Source organism: Oncorhynchus nerka, linkage group LG11 (genome assembly GCF_034236695.1).
Source record: "Oncorhynchus nerka isolate Pitt River linkage group LG11, Oner_Uvic_2.0, whole genome shotgun sequence".
Classification (NCBI taxonomy): domain Eukaryota; kingdom Metazoa; phylum Chordata; class Actinopteri; order Salmoniformes; family Salmonidae; genus Oncorhynchus; species Oncorhynchus nerka.
Genome location: NC_088406.1, coordinates 31,454,194 through 31,478,215, shown reverse-complemented (window position 1 = coordinate 31,478,215; position 24,022 = coordinate 31,454,194). Strand labels below are relative to the sequence as shown.

At 42.5% G+C, this 24,022-nt stretch overlaps 2 protein-coding genes across 4 annotated transcripts in view; one reads left to right on the top strand and one right to left on the bottom strand.

The window, feature by feature from the left end:
• LOC115136678 (mitochondrial intermediate peptidase-like) overlaps positions 1–10,164 on the top strand; it is a 58,185-nt gene extending 48,021 nt beyond the window's left edge. The window contains exons 19-20 of one of the 3 annotated variants that reach the window (XR_010465038.1): positions 6,766–6,883; positions 7,690–10,164. Coding sequence is in view for 1 of the 3 variants with exons in the window: in XM_029672316.2 (XP_029528176.1) it covers positions 6,766–6,800 (35 nt within the window). In the remaining 2 variants the exon portion in view is untranslated. Of the gene's footprint in view, positions 1–6,765 lie in introns of all 3 variants that reach the window. The other 2 variants (XR_010465037.1, XM_029672316.2) reach the window with 2 other exon arrangements.
• Positions 375–23,473, bottom strand: LOC115136679 (tumor necrosis factor receptor superfamily member 19-like). The gene is made up of 10 exons (XM_029672317.2): positions 22,929–23,473; positions 22,381–22,471; positions 21,921–22,034; positions 14,263–14,441; positions 14,006–14,091; positions 4,459–4,623; positions 4,177–4,302; positions 3,868–3,970; positions 3,067–3,362; positions 375–2,276 (listed from the first exon to the last, which is right to left on the bottom strand). Exons 2-10 carry the CDS (start codon positions 22,444–22,446, stop codon positions 2,272–2,274), a joined length of 1,140 nt encoding a protein of 379 aa, XP_029528177.1. The 5' UTR covers positions 22,447–22,471; positions 22,929–23,473; the 3' UTR covers positions 375–2,271.
• Between the last annotated feature and the right edge of the window lie 549 nt (positions 23,474–24,022).

Here is a 24,022-nt window from a genome sequence, read left to right as displayed (position 1 = left end):
CCTGGGGCATTGCCCATCAAGGTGGGATTTACTTCAGATGGTTAATCAAGGTGTGAACATGCTATCAAAGGGAGTGAGCTGGGTAGCTGTAAGCACATGTAGGCCTACTGTACATCGCACAGAGCCATGAATAAATTCCTAAATATGAAATCACTAATGGAAGCTTTATTTTCATTACTCATATCTAGTTTTGAACCAAATTCAATCATAATATTTTGTGGCAAGTAATATCTTGAGTTTCAGAGAGACGCCACTGTATACGGGAGGGAATGTAGTGTGTGATGTAGTGATGATTGAAGGTTGTCTGTTGCAATTGGTGTAGGATTAAAGATGGGCCATTTCAATGTTAGTCACTAGAGACATTTGAACAACAATCAAAATCACCTAGTTTATCTTGTTGAAGTGGTTTATTTACAAATATATCAAATGAAAGTGTATATGCACAACCACCAATACTACAACTGAAAAAAGCAGGCATATTTGTCATTAGTCAGTCATGTCTACATTACAAAAATATTAACCTATTTTCTATTTTACAATATCTACAACAAATTTCATATCACACACAACATTCCTCATTGTCTTAACTTGTTCAGTATTATCTAGATTGTCTTCCATGTGCACTAGAAATCACAGATGTACGTTTTGACATGCTTCTCTTGCGCCCTTTAAGGAGACGTTGCCAGTTATTCACTTGTAACAGCGACTTCATGACAAAACACATCAATAGTCACAGTCACACTGTGGTACCGATTCTGCTAGTCACCGACTTAAGCAGACATCAGAAACAAAGGGGAAGGCATCTATTTACTTTGTACCAGTCACCAATCATTTTGCATGCGTTCAACTTCATTACATCAGCCTCTGGCCCGGCAACCTCGCGTTGTGCATAGATTTCTTTTCAGTCTCTGCTCTTGTGCTTTATTTTGCCGTGAAGTCATTTGTTAGCATTTATTTGCAGTGCTGTGAAAAGGTATTTGCCCCCTTTCTGATTTTCTACATTTGTGCATATTTTTTTATACGGAATATTATGAGATTTTCAACCAAAACCCAATATTAGATCAAGGGAACCTGAATTTACAATTAACAAAAAAATGATAATTTTTTATTTAATTAACAAAATTATGCAACACCCAATTCCCCTGTGTGAAAAAGTAATTGCCCCTTATACTCAATAACTGGTTGTGCCACATTTAGCTGCAATGCCTGCAACCAAATGCTTCCTTTATTTGTTGATCAGTCTCTCACAACGCTGTGGAGGAATTTTGGCCCACTTCTGCAGGCAGAACTGCTTTAACTCAGCGACATTTGTGGGTTTTCAAGCATGAACTGCTCGTTTCAAGTCCTGCCACAACATCTCAATTGGGATTAGGTCTGGACTTTGACTAGGCCATTCCAAAACTTCAAATTTGTTGCTTTCTAACCATTTTCATGTGGACTTGATTGTGTGTTTTGGATCATTGTCTTGCTGCATGACCCAGCTGCGCTGCAACTTCAGCTCACAGATGGATGACCTGACATTCTCCTGTAGAATTCTCTGATACAGAACAGAATTCATTGTTCCTTCTATTAAGGCAAGTCGCCCAGGTCCTGAGGCAGCAAAGCATCCCCAAACAATCAAACTACGAACACCGTTGGTATGAGGTTCTTACTGTGGAATGCAGTGTTTGGTTTTCGCCAGATATAATGGAACCCATCTTGTCCAAAAAGTTGACTCAAGTTTGCTAAGAAGCACCTGGATGATCATCAAGACTCTTGTTCTCTGGACAGATGAGTCAAAAGTATAACTTTTTAGACAACATCGGTCCCATTATGCCTGGCAAAAACCAAACACTGCATTTCACAGTAAGAACCTTATACCAACGGTCAAGCATGGTGGTGGTAGTGTGATAGTTTGGGGATGCTTTGCTGTACACAGGGGCATTGGGTGTTGCATAACTTTATTCATGAAATAAGTATGTGATTGCTGTGTTATTTGTTCACTTAGGTTCCCTTTATCTAATATTGGGTTTTGGTTGAAGATCTGATAACATTTAGTATAAAAAATATGCAAAATTAGAAAGGGGGCAAATACTTTTTCACAGCACTGTACATAGTCCCTTCAGATGTGTGACGAAAGGTTGTGGGTCACAAACCGCTTGAAAGAGATTGTGTACCACACACTTTTTGGGAATTGGTCTGTGGGCTAGTGTAATCTGAAACGGGATCTTTCTGGACTGTTTTCAGGTCCAGGGCGGTTCAAGGGTGGAACACGAGCCAAATAAATCCATGTCATCCTGGAAAAAGAGAGAGGAGAAAAGCACACACTGTCATTAGTAATCTATCTACCTAACATAGGTCAGGCAGGGACCGAGTCCCAACATCAGAAGGCTCAGCTGGGATCGCTGCCTGGCCCTTTCTTTGCTTCTTGACTAGTCCCAGTTTCCATGGACACAACACTGTCCCTGCCAATCAAAGGGAGTGCAACATTTGTGGTAAAATAAGTGTATGCGTGTGTGTGTTTGAACTATGCTGTTAGGACACAGAATGTCTCCTCTGTCCTGATGCTTCTGTGTTGTAGCTTTCTACTTGACTGTGTTTTGCTGGGGCTTCTGCTGCTCTACTCTGAGCTCACTCACTGGATTCCATCAGTTCAGACAATCTGCTTTGGCTCTGAAGCTCCATTTGGCAGATACACTGAAGCTTTTTCCATAAATAGTGTGTATCTGTTTTAATGGACTCAACCATTTGTTATCGTTCCAATTTCATATTAAACAGGTATGCTATGCAGAAGAATTCTAAATAGTTTTTGAGGGGAAGGAGAAGCAGTGATTCTTCTCTACTTAATAGTGTTTGCACTTGTATACTTTCCTCTTTTCTTGACACAGTGAAAAATAGTGTGTTACTGTGTTTGTTAATCGCTCATTGGCTTGGTTCATGTATAACTACTGGGAGAGCGTACCCTAAGTGAGCATCTGAAGTATGTTATACACCAAGCATCGCTCAATTTCAAACTGTATTTACAATGAGGATCATTCTGTGTGTGTCTGCATTAAAGTTCATACAGTACAGCAAGACACCACTGACCTTCCAGTGAAGATGGCTGATGCTTTGGAAGGAGGACCTCTGTCAGGGCACCAGTCTTCTCCTGGCTCTGTCTAGCCTGTTCAGTTGATTTCTCCTGTGTGTCCTCACTTGACATGCACCCCTCCTCCTCTTCTTCCTCTTCTTCCTCTCGGTTGCAGCAGGGTGATCCCAAGCTCTCGGCACAGTCGGGGTTCTGCATGAGCAGCCATGTCTCGCCAGCCTCTCTGGAGATGCAGGGCTCTGGATGGGCTTTCAGATAGGCCAGAACATTCTCCTCACAGGGGTTCACGCCACATCTGTAGGGGAAAATGGAGGCCGTGTCAGCATCATAAATCTCTCCCTGTCCCAGCTGTAATGATCCAACCACAGTCCCAGGGAGGCACTTCTCTGACAGTAATCTCCCAAACAGACCCAAAGTTAACACCATAACAAGATTGTTTTTGGCCTTGTTCGTGTTTCTCTTCCTGTTCTGAACCAGAGGTGTGTAAAGGAATGTTGTTTGGTTTCGCAAACATTATCCACCACAGAAATGGTTTACTGTATGTCTGTCTACACTTCTAGGTCTTTCTGGGAATCCAGGAGACATGATGTCAAGCAATATCAGTTGCTGTACTTGTTACTGGTTCTTTTGACTGTCATATTTTGGCACCCATGTACTAGAATAGATGTTGATTGGTGTTGATTAATTATGATGGTGTGTGGTGTTGAACAATGTTAAATGATGTAGATCGGTGGTTAATTAATGGTGGTTGATGGTTTTGAGTGGAGGTGAGGTGAGTGCTGTTGTGTCATGCTCCTCACCCCTCGTTAAGGCTGATCTGGGACTGGAAGGGGCTGGTGTCTCTACTTCGGCCCAAACTGCAGCTTTCATCACAGCACAGGGAGGGGATCAGGTGCACTGGGCCTGGAGATCACACAGGAAAAACGTGTACCGACCGCGAACCATCAGAAAGCATGGATGACCTTGCCAAGAAGCCTCAGCATATAGCGATGCCAGTACCATAGTGATACAGTTAAAGACTCCACACAACTTGACAGAGTGAACGGCTTGAGAACCAAGGCTCATAAAGAGTGATGTGAATGTAGAAGCCCACCAGTAATAGGACCTACCACAGGTGTGGCCTGGCCCGTGGTGACATTGGCAGCATGGGTGCTGAGGGAAATCATGGAGCCTCCGTCGGTCCAGGCACGACAACTCTGCTCCACTGTATGGACCATCCTGGGACCTTAGAGATGCTGAGGCAAAAATACACTTTCATAATGGAGACCCTAAACAAGTGCAAGATAGCCGCTGCTATATTTCTATAGCAAAGCCACCTGTTGGTCCCAATGCTACACTGAGATTTCCACGACATTGTAATAACTTCTTTCAAGCTCAAGTTGGTCACTCACCGCTGGGCTTCTTCTCCAGCAGCTGTCTCTTGAAGTAGATGACACAGAGGATGAGTAGGGCCAGCAGCACGGTGGCCAGAGCGCTGCAGATGACTGCTGCCAGGGCCATGTCCCGAGGGCTGGTCACCACCGGGGGGATGGGAACCAGGTTCACCCGCCCGCTGCCTGCAGGGGCAGAGATAGAGAGAGAGAGACAGTAAATATGATCAACAAATGTCACCACTGTAGTTCTTTTGACATAATAACATGGGAATTTACAAGGGAAGTTTTAAAAGGGAAAATAAAATGTTTTTTTAACTGTCTAGTTTGAGAACGACTACATTTTAGAGTTGACTGTGTCATAACCTTGCTAGTACAATCGGGCCATAATTTTCTACACCTGAATTATGTCTCCTTACTAGGTCTATGTTTATTATTGGCATGTAGTAGCTGTCTTTGACCCACTGAGTCCTCCAAGGAGACAGAGGCTCAAAGAAGAAAGCCTGGAGTAGATTCTCTCTCTCGCTAGTTCTCTCTCCCTCCCTCCAGAGGATGAGTTATTACAGTCATTCTTCCCCCTACCCCAAGGCCCTCTCATGCCAGTCAGACAGCCCATCATTAAGTCTGTGCAGTCTGGCCAGACGTTTGAAACAAGCCTGATGTGTGTGTGTGTGCACATTTGTGCATGTGTGTTTATCCCATTACTGCAACTGCTGCCGCTGTCCTAGGCTAGCCCCCAGGGAAATCTGATGTCACTGTCTAGGCTCCCCACCCCACACTTTTCACACACTCTCACATCAAGGGACCTGGACTTGAGGACAGCTTCTCATTAAACACTTTCCCACTAATATGGAACATCAGGGCTTAATTTGCCAGATGTCATAACAAATGAGATACAATCTCCTTATGCTAAATTATGATTCAATGACTAAAATGTAATGATTCTTTATCGGATATAACTATCTGCTTAATTCCTCAACAAAGCAAACAAACTTTGTTGAGGAATAATTTGGTACATGACGAATGTCTAGTCATAAGGTAAACACGTGCAATAAGGCCACTGATATTATTTCAACAAGCAACAGAAGTACGATTGTATTATCTGTGATTGTAATTTTTGGTCAATATTACTCTCCCTCATCACAACAATGATATTTTTATAGAATTTAAAGTGAGTTATGACCTGTGCATAGTTGGAGTGTAGGTTTACATAGAGAACAAACAAAATACCTAAGGTAATAATTGTCCTACTATGAAAAAGTGACTGGCTAGCCGCTCCCCATAGAGAAACTACTTATTGTGTTGTGAGATCTGTTTAATATCTTTTTCATTTGAAAAATATGTTTCAATAGGCCCCTTCAATCGCTGTTACCTTTTTAGTACATTAATCATAAATCCTAAAGCAAAGTGGGTTTGGCCTTTTCAAATCCAAGAGCCCTTTGTTATGCAATTTAAACATGACTTTAGCATTGGCCAATGGTTTTATATTCCAGCGGGATAGAGGATAGGGGATAAGGGTATTTGTACATTCCATCTGAGGAAGAAAAAAATCCCAAACTGCCAGCGAAGCTTCAAATTTCAGTTTGACCCGGGGGCTAAATAAATAAGCATTTCAATATTTCATTGTAAACAAACAGGTGATAACGGCTTATTAAAACAAGATTAGGACGTTTCAGAGGAGATACTGTAGGTCTTCAAAACTGTTATGACAGAAAGTGCCGTTTCCTAACCGTTTTGACAATTGACTCAACAGGAGTGCACTGCTCACATCAAGGCAAATACATCAATTACAAGAAGCAGTTTATATAGCGGAATTTAGCTTGATATAGGTTGACATGATTTTGTGAGGATACAGTAACATTCTCCACTAAATCAAACAACTTTTTTTTAAATCATTGGAATGTGCTTCCTATCAACATTTTGAAACATCCTCTATCAAAATAATCCAAAATGACTTGCTGAAAGATTTGACTGAACACCTAAACCCATGCTTACACCTACACCCATGCTTACATAAGCAAGGCACATCATTTTCTCACCATGGTGCAGACACACTCTCAGACTTTTTCTTCCACTGTTCAGTTGTTGAGACCCAGAGTCCCGCCTCTGATCCAGTCAGCCCTCCTCACTCCCCTCTGCAGCCAGCTGTGTCTTCCCCACACCCCAGCCCAGTGGCAGCCCTTATCACTCCCAGAAAAGCTGCAGAAAACACAGATTTAGGCTGGCCCATTGAGGAGACCTCACTTGCTGATCGTATCAACACACCGCACTCTGCCAATAAACTGCTTGTTTTGATATATGCTCTCCTCTCTCCCTGTTGACTTTTAGGAATGCCAAACTTAAAGCCATGGCCTTATGTATGACAAGCCACAAAGAGACAGGGAACCACCAACCCACTGGGCACATACGTCAGTTCAACGTCTAGTTTTGAAATCAACAAAAAATGGTAAGGTAAGGTGAAAGAAATACAAAATTCTCTTACATTGATACATTTTTTTCAAATCAGTTATCCACATTGATTCAACATCATCATATTCCTTTTTTGGGGTTGAAATGATGTGGAAACAATGTTGATTCAACCAGTTTTTGCCAAGTGGGAAGTATGAATGGCCCCTTCTGAAAACTAATGGTGACCCCATCTGCATACATCATTTGTGAAACTTTGGAGATTTTGACTGGAATGACTTCCCATTGCCGAAGAGGTATGAGCCCTCCACAACCAAGAGTTTGTCTTAGGCTAAACAGATCTTCCTATCATAAATACAGCCAACACCCCTTTTAGTGTTGCAAGAAAAACAAACTAGCATTGCTATGCAGTTGTGGTTTTATACATTTGCAAGGATACATGATTACGGCAGTGGTGAGGAGTTTTGTTGCTCTGAGCATAAACACGTCACATGTCAAGTCTTGATTGGCTCTTGAGTGACTTTGTTTTGGTGGAGTTGATTTGAAGGGTTGACCGCTCTCATTTGGCATGCGTTGGTTTGCAACTCAATCTAGATCATTTCCTGCATGCTGCTAATGCTGTACTTTTTTTTACAGTCAGTGGTTAGGAGACATGGCTAGGACCTTTGAAGTGAGGAAAGTAGAAGGAAAGGTTGAGATAAAGTTGTCTGAATGTAACAAATTGAGAGAAATTAGGATGGATATCAGTTGGGTCATGAGTTTTAGGGTCTTGAGTAGCCCTGGCCACATGCCCTATCTCTAGGAAAACTGTCACAGTTGTATGAAGAGTGCATTGTCTTTCAACAGGCTGACCTGCACGCTTGTGGAATTTGCATCGGATTGCTTCAAACAAAATTGAACTGACTTCCTTTTGTGTATGCTGTGAAATCCTGGTTTGAGATATGGCCAAGCACGGCTCCAACACCATCATTAAGTTTTCAGACGACGATGAGACAGCCTATAGGTCGGAGGTCAGAGACCTGGCCATGTAGTGCCAAGATAACAACCTCTCCCTCAATGTGATCAAGACAAAGGAGATGATTGTGGACTACAGAAAAAGGAGGACAGATCACGCCCCCATTCTCATCAACGGGGCTGTATTGGAGCAGGTTGGGAGCTTCAAATTCATTGGTGTGTACATCACCAACAAACTATCATGGTCCAAACACACTAAGACAGTCGTGAAGAGGGCACATCAACGCCTATTCCCCCTCAGGAGACTGAATCGATTTGGCATGGGTCCTCAGATCCTCAAAAAGTTCTACAGCTGCACCAACGAGAGCATCCTGACTGATTGCATCATCGCCTGGTATGGCAACTGCTCGGCCTCCGACTTCAAGGCACTACAGAGTGCAGTGCGTACGGCTCAGTACATCACTGGGGCCAAGCTTCTTGCCATCCAGGACCTCTATATCAGGCGGTGTCAGAGGAAAGCCCAAAAAATTGCTAAAGACTCCAGCCTCCCCAGTCATAGAATGTTCTCTCTGCTACCGCATGACAAGCGGTACCGGAGCTCCAAGTCTAGGTCCAAAAGGCTTCTTAGCAGATTCTACCCCCAAGCCATAAGACTCCTGAACAACTAATCAAATGGCTACCCGGGCAATTTGCATTGTCCCACCCAATCTGCCATTTTTACGCTGCTGCTACTCTCTGTTTATTATCCATGCATAGTCACTTTACATCTACCTACATGTGCATATTACCTCAATTACCTTGACTAACCGGTGCCCCCGCATATTGACTCAGTACCAGTACCCTCTGTATATAGCCTCGCTACTGTTATTTTATTGTTGGTCCTTAATTATTAGTTTATTTTTTGTATTTTTTTACTTCAGTTTATTTTAGTAAATACTTAACCAACAATGCAGTTTTAAGAAAAAAAACGGTTAAGTGCTTGTAAGTAAGCATTTCACATTTAGAATTGATTTGATATGAAGTGCCAAAAAATATTTATCTGACTGTTAAGCTTCCAACTTATATAAAAGGAATGTCAGTGGATAGAACAAAAAACAGCTTATAGCCAAAGCAATCTCATTTTTTTACTTTGCTCCAGAAACTGGCTGGGAGACTGAAGTGCCATCCTACACAGCTGCAGCTTAGCCCAGGGCCAGTATGGCTAGAATGATCTGCCCTTTAAGTTTTCACCACCGTCCACAAGATAAAACCGGAGGAAGAGATTATGAAGACTTTCAAACATTTGGAAGCATTCCACTGAGACTCCCTGTAGTAACTACCAGCTTTGCTCTCTCTGGGACACAATGGCCATTTTGTTTCATGGCCTCTGCAATCAAAATGGCAAGCCAGACAGACAGACAGACAGACAGACAGACAGGCAGGCAGGCAGGCAGGCAGGCAGGCAGGCAGGCAGGCAGACAGACAGACAGACAGACAGGCAGGCAGACAGACAGACAGGCAGGCAGACAGACAGACAGACAGACAGACAGACAGACAGACAGACAGACAGACAGACAGACAGAGCTTAGATGTCCCAAGGCCCATGTTCAGTCATGTTTAGTCATATGTAGACTCTCTTACTAATACTGCATGCTTTATAGTTATTGCTTGAAAATAAATATTTTGGTCGTAATGGTAGTAATAAAACTACCTCATATTGGGGGTGGGACACAGCTTTACATACTACATTTGAGCAAACATTTTTACATCTCCAGGAAGAGCAAATGTAAACTGAGTTTGTGAGTTCAAGTTGTCTGATATCCTGGAGACGTCTTCATTTATCTAACAGAGGGGTGCTAGACCTGGCTGGACGGCTCATACACACAGGCTGCCAAACCTTCTCAAGGAACAGCTGTGGCCTCCACAAGCATCAGGAAGTCACACTCAATTACCAAAGGTATAAGTTAGCTAACCCACTCTCTCTGTGTGAGTGCCGAAAATCATAAGGCTATACTTAACCACTGGTAATGGCCGGAAAAAGGTGGCTAACGAGATGTAGTAGTGGCCTACTGTGTCACGTTCTGACCTTAGTTCTTTTGTTATGTCTTTGTTTTAGTATGGTCAGGGCGTGAGTTGGGTGGGTAGTCTATGTTCCTTTTTCTATGTTGTGGTTTTGTGTTTGGCCTGGTATGGTTCTCAAACAGAGGCAGGTGTCGTTCGTTGTCTCTGATTGAGAATCATACTTAGGTAGCCTTTTCCCACCTGTGTGGTGTGGGTGATTATTTTCTGTTTAGTGTGTTTTGCACCTGACGGAGCTGTTTCGGTTGTGCTTTTTGTTTCTTTGTTTGATAGTGTTCCGTTTAAATAAATAACATGAACAAGTACCACGCTGCGCTTGGGTCCTCACCTTCTTCCACCGACGACCGTTACATACTGGAATTACATTTACATTTACATTTAAGTCATTTAGCAGACGAATTAAATACGCTGCTTTATGAACAAAAAAACCTTTAAGAAATGCTTAGAAAGAAAGTGCTAGCAAAGTGCTAGCAAATTGCACTACACAGTTTAAGAATGTCCTCTCTGAAGATGCAGTTGAAGTTGGATGTTTGGAGTCATTAAAACTTGTTTTTCAACCACTCCACACATTTCTTGTTACCAAACTATAGTTTTGGCAAGTCAGTTAGGACATCTACTTTGTGCATGACACAAGTCATTTTTCCAACAATTGTTTACAGACAGATTATTTCACTTATAATTCACTGTATCACAATTCCATTGGGTCAGAAGTTTACATACACTAAGTTGACTGTGCCTTTAAAGAGCTTGGAAAATTCCAGAAAATGATGCAATGGCTTTCGAAGTTTCAGATAGGCTAATTGACATCATTTGAGTCAATTGGAGGTGTACCTGTGGATGTATTTCAAGCCCTACCTCCAAACTCAGTGCCTCTTTGCTTGACATCATGGGAAAATCAAAAGAAATCAGCCAAGACCTAAAAAAAAAATATAGACCTCCACAAGACTGGTTTATCCTTGGGAGCAATATCCAAACACCTGAAGGTAGAACTGCCGAAGGGGGCAGAGTTGCAATCTACTGCAGAGATAGCCTGCAGAGTAATGTCATACTATCCAGGTCTGTGCCCAAACAATTTGAGCGTCTACTTTTAAAAATCCACCTTTCCAGAAACAACTCTCACCATTGACACTTGTTATAGACCCCCCTCGGCCTGCAGTTGTGCCCTGGACATCATATGTGAATTGATCACCCCCCATCTATCTTCTGAGTTCGTCCTGTTAGGTGACCTAAACTGGGACATGCCTAACACCCCGGCCGTCCTACAATCTAAGCTAGATGCCCTCAATCTCACACAAATCATCAAGGAACCTACCAGGTACAACCCTAAATCCATAACCATGGGCACCCTCTTAGATATAATCCTGACGAACCTGCCCTCAAAATACACCTCTGCTGTCTTCAACCAGGATCTCAGCAATCACTGCCTCATTGCCTGCGTGCGTACTGGGTCCACGGTCAAATGACCACCCCTCATCACTGTCAAACGAGCCCTGAAACACTTCAGCGAGCAGGCCTTTCTAATCGACCTGGCCCGGGTATCCTGGAAGGATATTGACCTTATCCCATCAGTAGAGGATGCCTGGTTGCTCTTCAAAAGTGCTTTCCTTTCCATCTTAAATAAGCATGCCACATTCAAAAAATGTAGAACTAAGAACAGATATAGCCCATGGTTCACCCCAGACTTGACTGCCCTTGACCAGCACAAAAACATCCTGTGGCATTCTGCATTAGCATCGTATAGCCCCCACGATATACAACTTTTCAAGGAAGTCAGGAACCAATATACTCAGTCAGTTAGGAAAGCTAAGGCTATCTTTTTCAAACAGAAATTTGCTTCCTGTAGCACTAATTCCAAAAAGGTTTGGGACACTGTAAAGTCCATGGAGAATAAGAGAACCTCCTCCCAGCTGCCCACTGCACTGAGGATAGGAAACACTGTCACCACTGATAAATCTACTATAATTTCAATAAGCATTTTTCCACGGTTGGTCATGCTTTCCACCTGGCTGCCCCTACCCTGGCCAACATCTCAGCATCCCCCCCCCCCCCCCGTTTCTCCTTCACCCAAATCCAGACAGCTGATGTTCTGAGAGAACTGCAAAATCTGGAACCCTACAAATCACCTGGGCTAGACAATCTGGACCCTCTCTTTCTAAAATTATCCGCTGAAATTGTTGCAAACCCTATTACTAGCCTATTTAATCTCTCTTTCGTATCGTCTGAGATCCCCAAAGATTGGAAAGCTGCCACGGTCATCCCCCTCTTCAAAGGGGGAGACACTCTAAACCCAAACTGTTATAGATCTATATCCATCCTGCCCTGCCTTTCTAAAAATCTTCGAAAGCCAAGTTAATAAACAGATCACCGACCATTTCGAATCCCACCGTACCTTCTCCTCTATGCAATCTGGTTTCTGAGCTGGTCATGGGTGCACCTCAGCCATGCTCAAGGTCCTAAACTATATCATAACCGCAATCGATAAAAGACAGTTTTGTGCAGCCGTCTTCATCGACCTGCAACAAAGCCTCCTCCTTCACTCATGCCGCCAAACATACCCTCGTAGAACTGACTATCATACCGATCCTTGACTTCGGCGATGTCATTTACAAAATAGCCCCCAACACTCTACTCAGCAAACTGGATGTAGTCTATTACAGTGCCATCTGTTTTATCACCAAAGCCCCATATACTACCCACCACTGTGACATGTATGCTCTCGTTGGCTGGCCCTCACTACAAATCCATCGCCAAACCCACTGGCTCCAGGTCATCTATGAGTCTTTGTAAGGTAAAGCCCCGCCTTATCTCAGCTCACTGGTCACCATAGCAACACCCACTCGTAGCACACCCTCCAGCAGGTATATTGCACTAGTCATCCCCAAAGCCAACACTTCCTTTGGCCGCGTTTCCTTCCAGTTCTCTGCTGCCAATGACTGGAACGAATTGCAAAAATGTATGAAGCTGTAGTCTAATATCTCTCTCCCTAACTTTAAGCATCAGATGTCTGAGCAGCTTACCGATCTCTGTACCTGTACACAGCCAATCTGTAAATAGCACACCCGACTGACTACCTCATCCCCATATTATTACTTACCCTCTTGCTCTTTTGCTCCCCAGTATCTCTACTTGCACATTCATCATCTGCACATCTATCACTCCAGTATTAATGCTAAATTGTAATTATTTTTGCCTCTTGGGCCTATTTATTGCCTACCTCCCTACTCTTCTACATTTGCACAGACTGTACATAGATTTTTCTATTTCTATTTTATTTAGTGTTGTTGACTGTACGTTTGTTTATGTGTTGTTGTGTTGTTGTTTTTGTCGAACTGCTTTGCTTTATCTTGGCCAGGTCTCAGTTGTAAATGATAACTTGTTCTCAACTAGCCTACCTGGTTAAATAAAGGTGAAATAAAAAATAACATAAAAAAGGCCATTCTACTGACAGTGTTTGTCTATGGAGATTGCATGGCTGTGTGCTCGATTTTATACACGTGTCAGCAACTAGTGTGACTGAAATAGCCAAATCCACTCATTTGAAGGGGTGTCCACATACTTTTGTATATATAGTGTATTTCGAAACATTGCAGCTCCTTTTTTGTCTTGAAATATGTGGATGGAGACTTTAACTTAAAAGGTTTTCGGCAGTCCATGAGAATGGAGCGATGATGATGGGTCGTATTGTATGGTCCCAGCTAAAATAATCCAGTTCTGGCAAGACTGACTGTTATGCTAGCAGTATCCATGTCAACATTTATGGGCCTGGATGTAAAACTAAGCATTTATTTGAGCAATAAACATAGTTGGCTGGCTCAATGAGACTTTACTGTATGAGCTATGATTTTCTCCACCCATTGGGGCTGTGGTTCTGATTACTTTAAGGGCCTTGTGCTGGCATGTTTTAGGTGAAGGTACAGTATGTGAATTTGTTCTTAACTGACTCCTAGTTAAATAAAGATTTTTAAAAAGATTTTAAAAAATAAAATAGTGTTTTGTTATGGCTTTATGGCCTGACATGTTCTTGGGGTCTTGGCTGTACTTTTAGCATGGAGTTCAATAGTTTTCTTAATTAATGATGTTCTCAACTTCTCATTCAAGCTATGGATAGTACTTATTAACTGATGTTACACAAGAGAGTGTGAGTGCTCACAGTGTGGCTCATATGGAGGTGGACGGTCCCCACATGGTATGCACTCCATATCTTGGAATCCGCTCAGCTTAGTTTTCCTGTAAAACCTGTTAAACACAACATAGCATTGGATTATTATGAAAGTTCTCATAAATCTGCTTAATTGATTGTATGAGGTAATGAACCAATACGTTGACCATTATCTGTAGTAACAGAGCAGTAGTTCACTAGTAGTAGAAGTAGAGTAGTTGTTGTAAGAGATTAAGCCCCTCCCTCACCCGGGCAGACAGTCTCCGCACACAGCATTGCTGGTGGTGGAACAGTTGCCCTTCTGGAAGCGGTTGTTCAGGCCACAGTCCAGGCAGGGCTTGCACTTCTGCAGGCTCCGGTCCTCTTTGTAGCGGTTGCTTCTGCAGGACACGCACCGGGCATCCTCTCCGTAACCAAAGCCACATTCCTGGAGGGATTAACAGGAGAAATCCCCCGGGTGAGAGGTGGGGCTGGGGGCAGCTGGAGAAAGGCTCTGAATGTGGGATACCAGGGTGTCTAGAATTAAAGAATGATCTTGGCTTCTAATACCGTAAGGGAACAATGGTCCGAATCTTTTGAGAGTCCATTTTACACTGGCAATAATCCCCCTGACTCTCTCAGAATCAATGAGGGGCCTTCCGCTGCAGGCCCCAGAATGGCCAAGTATTTGAATGATAAAAGGCACTCGGGGACACCCACTGTTGTATTATTGCAAGTTTATTGCTGGGGTTTTGTGTGATTGGTTCTTTCTGGAACAACTCAGTGAGTGTCCTGGTGATTGAGAGGCCAGTGTATGTAGGCAAAGCTTCAGTTAGCTAGGGGGCAGGGATTATGGAGAGGTGCACAAGCGTAAGAAGTTGAAAACCTCTCCTGGTCTCTACAATGGGACCTGCACTTAAAAAGCACAGCATCTCATTACTCAATGAGTGATCTAATATGGAACCAGCTTAGTTGTCAGGCTTTAACCCCTATAGCGAATCTAAAATGGCAAAATTACTAGACCCATATTGGATATATTATCACCCTGAATATATTATCTATATAACCTGAGTGTATCTGTTTACCATTGGATTCATGGGTACACCTCAATAAATGGGGACACGAGAATATATATATATATACAGTGCCTTGCAAAAGTATTCGGCCCCCTTGAACTTTGCGACCTTTTGCTACATTTCAGGCTTCAAACATAAAGATATAAAACTGTATTTTTTTGTGAAGAATCAACAACAAGTGGGACACAATCATGAAGTGGAACGACATTTATTGGATATTTCAAACTTTTTTAACAAATCAAAAACTGAAAAATTGGGCGTGCAAAATTATTCAGCCCCCTTAAGTTAATACTTTGTAGCGCCACCTTTTGCTGCAATTACAGCTGTAAGTCGCTTGGGGTATGTCTCTATCAGTTTTGCACATCGAGAGACTGACATTTTTTCCCATTCCTCCTTGCAAAACAGCTCGAGCTCAGTGAGGTTGGATGGAGAGCATTTATGAACAGCAGTTTTCAGTTCTTTCCACAGATTCTCGATTGGATTCAGGTCTGGACTTTGACTTGGCCATTCTAACACCTGGATATGTTTATTTTTGAACCATTCCATTGTAGATTTTGCTTTATGTTTTGGATCATTGTCTTGTTGGAAGACAAATCTCCGTCCCAGTCTCAGGTCTTTTGCAGACTCCATCAGGTTTTCTTCCAGAATGGTCCTGTATTTGGCTCCATCCATCTTCCCATCAATTTTAACCATCTTCCCTGTCCCTGCTGAAGAAAAGCAGGCCCAAACCATGATGCTGCCACCACCATGTTTGACAGTGGGGATGGTGTGTTCAGGGTGTTGCTTTTATGCCAAACATAACGTTTTGCATTGTTGCCAAAAAGTTCCATTTTGGTTTCATCTGACCAGAGCACCTTCTTCCACATGTTTGGTGTGTCTCCCAGGTGGCTTGTGGCAAACTTTAAACAACACTTTTTATGGATATCTTTAAGAAATGGCTTTCTTCTTGCCACTCTTCCATAAAGGCCAGATTTGTGCAATATACAACTGATTGTTGTCCTATGGACAGAGTCTCCCCTCTCAGCTGTAGATCTCTGCAGTTCATCCAGAGTGATCATGGGCCTCTTGGCTGCATCTCTGATCAGTCTTCTCCTTGTATGAGCTGAAAGTTTAGAGGGACGGCCAGGTCTTGGTAGATTTGCAGTGGTCTGATACTCCTTCCATTTCAATATTATCGCTTGCACAGTGCTCCTTGGGATGTTTAAAGCTTGGGAAATCTTTTTGTATCCAAATCCGGCTTTAAACTTCTTCACAACAGTATCTCGGACCTGCCTGGTGTGTTCCTTGTTCTTCATGATGCTCTCTGCGCTTTTAACGGACCTCTGAGACTATCACAGTGCAGGTTCATTTATACGGAGACTTGATTACACACAGGTGGATTGTATTTATCATCATTAGTCATTTAGGTCAACATTGGATCATTCAGAGATCCTCACTGAACTTCTGGAGAGAGTTTGCTGCACTGAAAGTAAAGGGGCTGGATAATTTTGCACGCCCGATTTTTCAGTTTTTGTTTGTTAAAAAAGTTTGAAATATCCAATAAATGTCGTTCCCCTTCATGATTGTGTCCCACTTGTTGTTGATTCTTCACAAAAAAATACAGTTTTATATCTTTATGTTTGAAGCCTGAAATGTGGCAAAAGTTCAAGGGGGCCGAATAATTTCGCAAGGCACTGTATATATATATATATATAGTATATCATTATATTGTTTTTGCCAGTCAGCCTGAGTGCCAGTAGTTCTATTTTCTCTCCCATGCACAGGCTACCTTTCATTCTAGCCTGTACAGAAACTCTCATGACTTTCCTCTAGACACAAGAATATAGCCTTTTCTGTTCTGTCTAAAAAATATATAATGAGGTGTATGTAGTAGGTCTAGTGTTAATGTGATTCCTATTTGGTACTACAAAGCATTTATTTGGCACACAGAGGCTGGCAACCTTGATTTCCTATGGTAATAGGAACATTTACATTCCTGCTGATCATCGTATCCCACGCCAAGTAAAATGACCCTGCTGGAATGACATCAGTCACTTTATTGTCTGCAGCAGCTGCCCCCATCCACTGTTAAACCACTGTTACCACACTGCATTCCCAGGCGGGGGGGGGGGGCTCATATATCATTAACGTGAAGGTCAGAGTCAAACAGGGAACTTCTCTCCTCGACCGTGTCCTGTTTCACCGCCTGGGCATGCAGTAGCACCGGAATGTGGGCACAGGAGCCCGGGGGTTGGGCAGACTGGCAAAGAAAATAAAAAAATAAGGGAGGCAAAGAGGGGATCCCATTATGGCCCTACAGAGTCAGGGCAGAAGATAGAGGAATTTGGCCATTTCAGCCAAACACATGAGACGACATTGGACCTGGGCTCTGGCCAGAGGAGGGCTAGGGCAGGGCTGCAGCTGTTGTTGTGTGCTCTCCATATAAGGACCTTCACACCAGCAGAGCAGGGAACAGTGGAAAGGTGAGAGAGAGAGAGAGAGCGAGAGAGAGGGGAGGGGGATGATGATGACAACAGAAAGAAGGAAATACGGTTTGAATTTAGATTTGTGGATGATGTTGAACCCTGGAGCCTGAGTTTCTCCTGGTGCACGCCATGGAAGGCTAGCCACTGCAAAGCAGTCAGAGCAGTCAGAGCAGAGCTGTTTAGAGTGGTTTTGGATGGAGGATCATCGTCCCACTTCCAGATGAAGGGGCCCTAGGAGGATTGATCCCCACAAAGCTGGGCGCTGGCAAAGACTCTGTCCATGTGGCAATGCATGGCAGGAAAGGGGCTACCACGTACACAGACCAGGGTAGGGCACAGAACAAAAGGAGCACTCAGCCAACTTGTCCCCTCTCCACCCAGGCAGTGCTGTAACATCCAGAAATGATCTCTTTCAGTCTTTTGGCATGAATAACAAAGGATCAAAACAAGGTCTAACACCCTGACCTGATCAGGTGTCTAATGTGAGAAAACATCTCAGATAATTGCATGGAAACACATTTTGTTTTTACTATAAAGATGCTGTCAAGGTATGCCATCTTGGGATGCAGCCAGGAATCACATAATGCTGCAGTCTCATTTAAATGGGGCTAATGGGTATAGGCAAATTAGCTTTCAAGTGTGTCATTACTTCCATGGGCTTAGGATGATCTAGCCTCAAAGTGAGCACAAAAGCCAGTGCTTACTCGTCTCATTTTACTCCCATCTCCAGATCTAGTTTTTGGTGAGAATGCCAAGCAAAACAGCACAGATGTAGAGCTATGTGGAGGGAAAAGAGAGAGCTGGTTGGCTGGGGTTAAAGCATGTTCAGACGGGGAGAGATCAGCAGGGAATCACAAGAGTCTCCAGGGGGGCCAGTCATCTGATCCAGTAATGAACAAGCTCGGGAAACAATGTGAGTTTGTTAATGCAGCGTGCCATCTAATGTTCCCCACACACTGCCACACTCTTTCAATGTCTAGTGTCGACAAATCAAAGACACGTTGCCTCTTTGCCAATGGCTCACTGCAAAGTTCCCAGTATGCATGCACTATATGTGGGGCAGTCACTCCTGTATGTATGTATGTATGTATGTATGTATGTATGTATGTATGTATGTATGTATGTATGTATGTATGTATGTAATGTATGTAATGTATGTTTGTATGTATGTATGTATATATGTATATATGTATATATGTATGTATGTATGTATGTATGTATGTATGTATGTATGTATGTATGTATGTATGTACAGTGGGGCAAAAAAGTATTTAGTCAGCCACCAATTGTGCAAGTTATCCCAATTAAAAAGATGAGAGAGGCCTGTAATTTTCATCATAGGTACACTTCACCTATGACAGACAAAATTAGAAAAAAAATCCAGAAAATCACATTGTAGGATTTTTTATGATGAAAATTATGGTGGGATTTTCTGGATTTTTTTTCTCATTTTGTCTGTCATAGTTGAAGTGTACCTATGATGACAATTACAGGCCTCTCTCATCTTTTTAAGTGGGAGAACTTGCACAATTGGTGGCTGACTAAATACTTTTTTGCCCCACTGTATGTATGTATGTATTGTTATGAATTGTAGATTAGCTCAAGTGTGAAGAAATGCTGGATGAAAGACAAGGTGAAGACTTCTGTAACTTTCGTTTGAGGATTTAATAAACAGAAGAAACCAGTGCACCAGTGAGAGCTGTGGGGCTCATAAGTAAGCATTTCACTGTAAGGTTGTATTCAGCGCATGTGACGAATAAAATGTTATTTGATTTGATTTGTGTGATACTCAGAAGAGCTCGCAACAATCTGACACTCAAGGCCAGGAAGCTCGTTAAATACCATCCTCTGTTCGTTCTCCAAGTTCCTGGGCCCTGGTCAAAACTTTAATGACGGTTGTTATCGAGACCACTTGGGTCAAAGTGAATCGTATATTAGCTATATCTGTCACTTGAAACCACCGGTGGCCCGGGGTTCAACTTTTTAATAAAGGACTTCCCTGATGCTTGGGTGGTTCCCTGAACGAAGAGCTAATAGGTTTGTGAAGTTGGTATAATTACTAGAGGTCTACCGATTATGATTTTTCAACACCGATACCGATTATTGGAGGATCAGATTAACCGGCCGATTAAAAAAAAAATGTATTTGTAATAATGACAATTACAACAATAGTGAATTAACACTTATTTTAACTTAATATAATACATCAATAAAATCAATTTAGCCTCAAGTAGATAATGAAACATGTTCAATTTGGTTTAAATAATGCAAAAACAAAGTGTTGGAGAAGAATGTAAAAGTGCAATATGTGCTATGTAAGAAAGCTAACGTTTCAATTCCTTGCTCAGAACATGAGAACATGTGAAAGCTGGTGGTTCCTTTTAACATGAGTCTTCAATATTCCCAGGTAAGAAGTTTTAGGTTGTAGTTATTATAGGACTATTTCCCTCTATAGCATTTGTATTTCATTAACCTTTGACTATTGGATGTTCTTATAGGCACTTTAGTATTGCCAGTGTAACAGTATAGCTTCCGTCAGTCTCCTCACTCCTCCCTGGGCTCGAACCAGCAACACAACGACAACAGCCACAACATCAAAGCAGCATTACCCCAGCAGAGCAAGGGAAACAACCACCCCAAGGCTCAGAGCGAGTGAAGTTTGAAACGCTATTAGCGCGCGCTAACTTGCCAGCCATTTCACTTCGGTCACACCAGCCTCATCTCGGGAGTTGATAGGTTTGAAGTCATAAACAGCCCAATGCTTGATGCACAAAGAAGAGCTGCAGGCAAAAGGCACGAAAGTGCTGTTTGAATGAATTTTTATGCGCCTGCTTCTGCCTACCACCGCTCAGTCAGATACTTAGATATTATATGCAACACAGGACACGCTAGATAATATCTAGTAATATCATCAACCATGTGTAGTTAACTAGTGATTATGATTTTTTTACAAGATAAGTTTAATGCTAGCTAGCAACTTACCTTGGCTTACTGCATTTGCATAACAGGCAGTCTCCTTGTGGAGTGCAAGAGAGAGGCAGGTCATTATTACGTTGGACTAGTTAACTGTAAGGTTGCAAGATTGGATCCCCCGAGCTGACAAGGTGAAAATCTGTCTTTCTGCCCCTGAACGAGGCAGTTAACCCACCGTTCCTAGGCCGTCATTGAAAATAATAATGTGTTCTTAACTGACTTGCCTAGTTAAATAAAGGTGTAAAATATAAATAATAATAATAATCGGCAAATCGGCGCCCAAAAATACCAATTTCTGATTGTTATGAAAACTTGAAATCGGCCCTAATTAATCAGCCATTCCGATTAATCGGTCGACCTCTAATAATTACATTCCATATATCAGCCTTATTAGAAAGTCTCCCCACTGAGGTGCACTATTTATCTGCTCGGAGCTTCCCTACACTGTGAGATGGCTTCCCGCAACCACTTAGAATGAATGAGGCAGCCAATTATTAACCAGGACCCCAGGGCACCGAGTATTCATGACTGTTGAACTGGCAGAGGAACACGAGGCCCACTGAAGCGTACCACCACTGACTGCATGTCTGTGTGTACCAAGATAAAAGGCAACCTGGTAGACAAGTATGTGTGCAACAGATGTTTATGAGAGGGAAATTTAGTATAAGATGGAAGATGTTTTACCTGTTCTTAGTTGAGCATATGATTAAGTGGTAGGAGGGAAAGCATTGCTAAACTAACGTTGCTCAAGGCCTTCCAACCCATTTCTACACAGCCCACACAGAGCACCATCCATGTCTTTGGCAAGAATAGTGATAAAAGGCATACCCCTCTCACTGTACAGCACGTTTATGCATGGTTTCCATCAAACAATGGAGACAATAACTTGGACAGGGAACTTGGGAAAAAACAATGGAATCCATTCAGTAACAGAGGGTCGAAGTATGGGTGTGACTGATTAAAGAGCGGTCTGTGTTCTACAAAAGCCATTGGGCCCCTGGATAACATTCACTATTCTAAACACTGGAATCCATTCTATTCATGAACAGTTGTCTTTCAGAAAAAAAGCTGTGTTTTATTTACCAAGGGTATATCTTATCCAGAGGTTATTCAGGTTTAGGAAGTTACAAGGAAGTTGAAGTGGTCTGTTTGTATCTAGTATTATCATGGTTTTAGTCTCTTTCCTTTTTATAGATCAAGGGAAACAGTGATAAATGTTTGCCTTTCAACTGTGATGAAGCATCCTATAAACTCGTTCAACTGAGATGGAATCATTGGGCCAACTACATTTTCCACCGATTTTTAAAGTCTGTATGTAAAGTGCAGTACATTTAAGGGCACTCATAAGGAGGTCATCATTTATTGATGTCTGAGTTTTACCGTCTATATAGCGTACATTATTAGGCTCCAAACCTTTGATAGCTCCTGCCCGGCGTCGCACTGCTTGCAGGGTTTACAGTTCCCAAGCTGATCCTTGTACTCCTGTTCCCTGCATTCACTGGTCTCCTCCTCCGCCGTTACAGGAACCTGAGAGGGAATAATCATTTGATACTGAACAGCTAGTGATTCCTGCGTTTCATCACGCCTTTCATCAGTAAGAGATCATGTGGACCGAGTCCAGCGCCGGCATAATCCCCCTACAATAGTGCCACTATTTCACCCACTGGCTTTTACTCCTCAAACTATGTAGACTACTATATCTGTCCGTCCACACATTGATGTCCATGCCAGATCTGACAACAGTAATTTAAAATGGAGACTATTACAGAGTCTATTATACGTGGGCATTACAGATTGCAGATCGGACTATAAATGGCCTGTCAAAAGCCTGGAATCACACTAGTTGGGTCAATTCAAAGCAGAAAGAACTCACCAGAGATGAGTATATTACATGTAACGTCAGTAGAAATAACCAAGTGTGCCCAGGTATCAAGGCCATTTTGAGGGGCTACTGCAGAATGACTCTGGAAAAGAGAGAAAGATATAGAATGAAGATGTGAATTTCTTCTCTGTTCAACAACAAAAAACAAACATAAAGGAATACTGTGGAACCTCGGATTGCTGTCAAAAAGCCCAATGTATAGCCAGTGAAAATTACCACAATACTCATGAGCAGGTCAATTATATTTGTTCTCAGCCACTTTCCTCCAAACAGGTTGACATAGTGACCAATCACAACATAGACACAACATACCAGCTTTGCAACATATTCATCTATGTTGTAACATTGTAACAATGTTTTTTTATGAGCTAGTTGATATATTCAGCGAGGACAATAATGCTTCATCCTTCCTCAAACCAGCCAGGGCTATGACAGAATGATCTTGTCAAAAGTCAAAATATGTGTTAATGGTTTCAGTTTGTTGAATGTCTCAAAATCATATTGGTTACAAAACAACTGCAGCCCTCTGCACGTTTTACCTGGTATGTGCTGCTGTAGTCTGATGGGTTCTTTAGTTGTCCTTTCCCTGCCTGAATGAGTGTAATTTCAGACAGATATCCACTCCTGTGCGTTCTGCATAGGTCTCCAGACCATTCCAGCCATGCGATGTGCTCTTTGCTCAACTGCGCTACTCCAGTCCAGGCGAATCCCCGGATTGAAGACAAAATCAGAGCGGAGATCAAAGGCAGGAATAGCTGCGATCTAAAGCATGTAATCTGATCTCTGATCGGCCACTAGGCCTACATCAAAGCGCAACCACAGGGTGGACACTGCTGCTACAAACAGGTCATTATGATCATATGACAATAACCTCACATGTCGATACAATTGCATACAAGATAGAGGGCTCATTAAAATGTGGAAATGCAAAGAGTTTGCAAAGTGCACGGCGTCGAGATCTGGTTGTGTTGTTATTCTGCTTTGAAATGCGCTTCCAGCGCCGCCTCCCTCTATGCGATCCCTGGTCTGTTTGTTTGGTTTATCTGGGGGTTCGGTGTTTGATGCCAGGCTTGGGTTTGAAGTTGAGCACAGCCCTCAACATTCCCTTTCATCTAAATGCGCTGCAGATGCTATGACGCCACTCCGCTGTTCTGGGATTGGTCGGGCAGACTGTCTGCAGTTTTTTGAGAGAAAGCCAGTGCCAGAAAGTTAACAATCTGAGAGAGGCTGAGAGCAAACTGTCTCTACTTTATAGTGGACAGTTTGGATAAGATAGGCTGCAGTTGCTACCCTTTTACGTTGAGTTTATGCAGGGTTCATAACCAGTTTATAAAGAGCGCATAAGATGTTTTTAGACGTTTGTAAATTGTTACAATAAAGGTCAAATCATTAATGTTGTGGATTAGGCCTAAATTGTTAGGGCAACCACATTGACCTGACCAATAATACCATATAAACATTTACAAATGACCTGTAAATAATGTATGAGATTATTAACAACCTATGAACTCTTACAATATAATACATGTAGGTATAATGCTAATTTTAACAAATAGCGCCCCTTCTCACCTAGGCATAGCCTTCAGTGTTTCCCAAAAATCATAATTCTACTTCAGTCCTAACTAGGCCTACT

Excerpts from the sequence above, each read along its gene's own strand:
- LOC115136679 (XM_029672317.2), bottom strand. The coding sequence starts at position 22,446 with ATGGCCTTGATACCTGGGCACACTTGGTTATTTCTACTGACGTTACAT. Across the intron at positions 14,442-21,920 it reads CCGGGCAGGAGCTATCAAAG|GAATGTGGCTTTGGTTACGG; the intron begins GTTTGGAGCCTA and ends TAATCCCTCCAG. Across the intron at positions 4,624-14,005 it reads ACCTCCATATGAGCCACACT|GCAGCGGGCGGGTGAACCTG; the intron begins GTGAGCACTCAC and ends CTGCCCCTGCAG.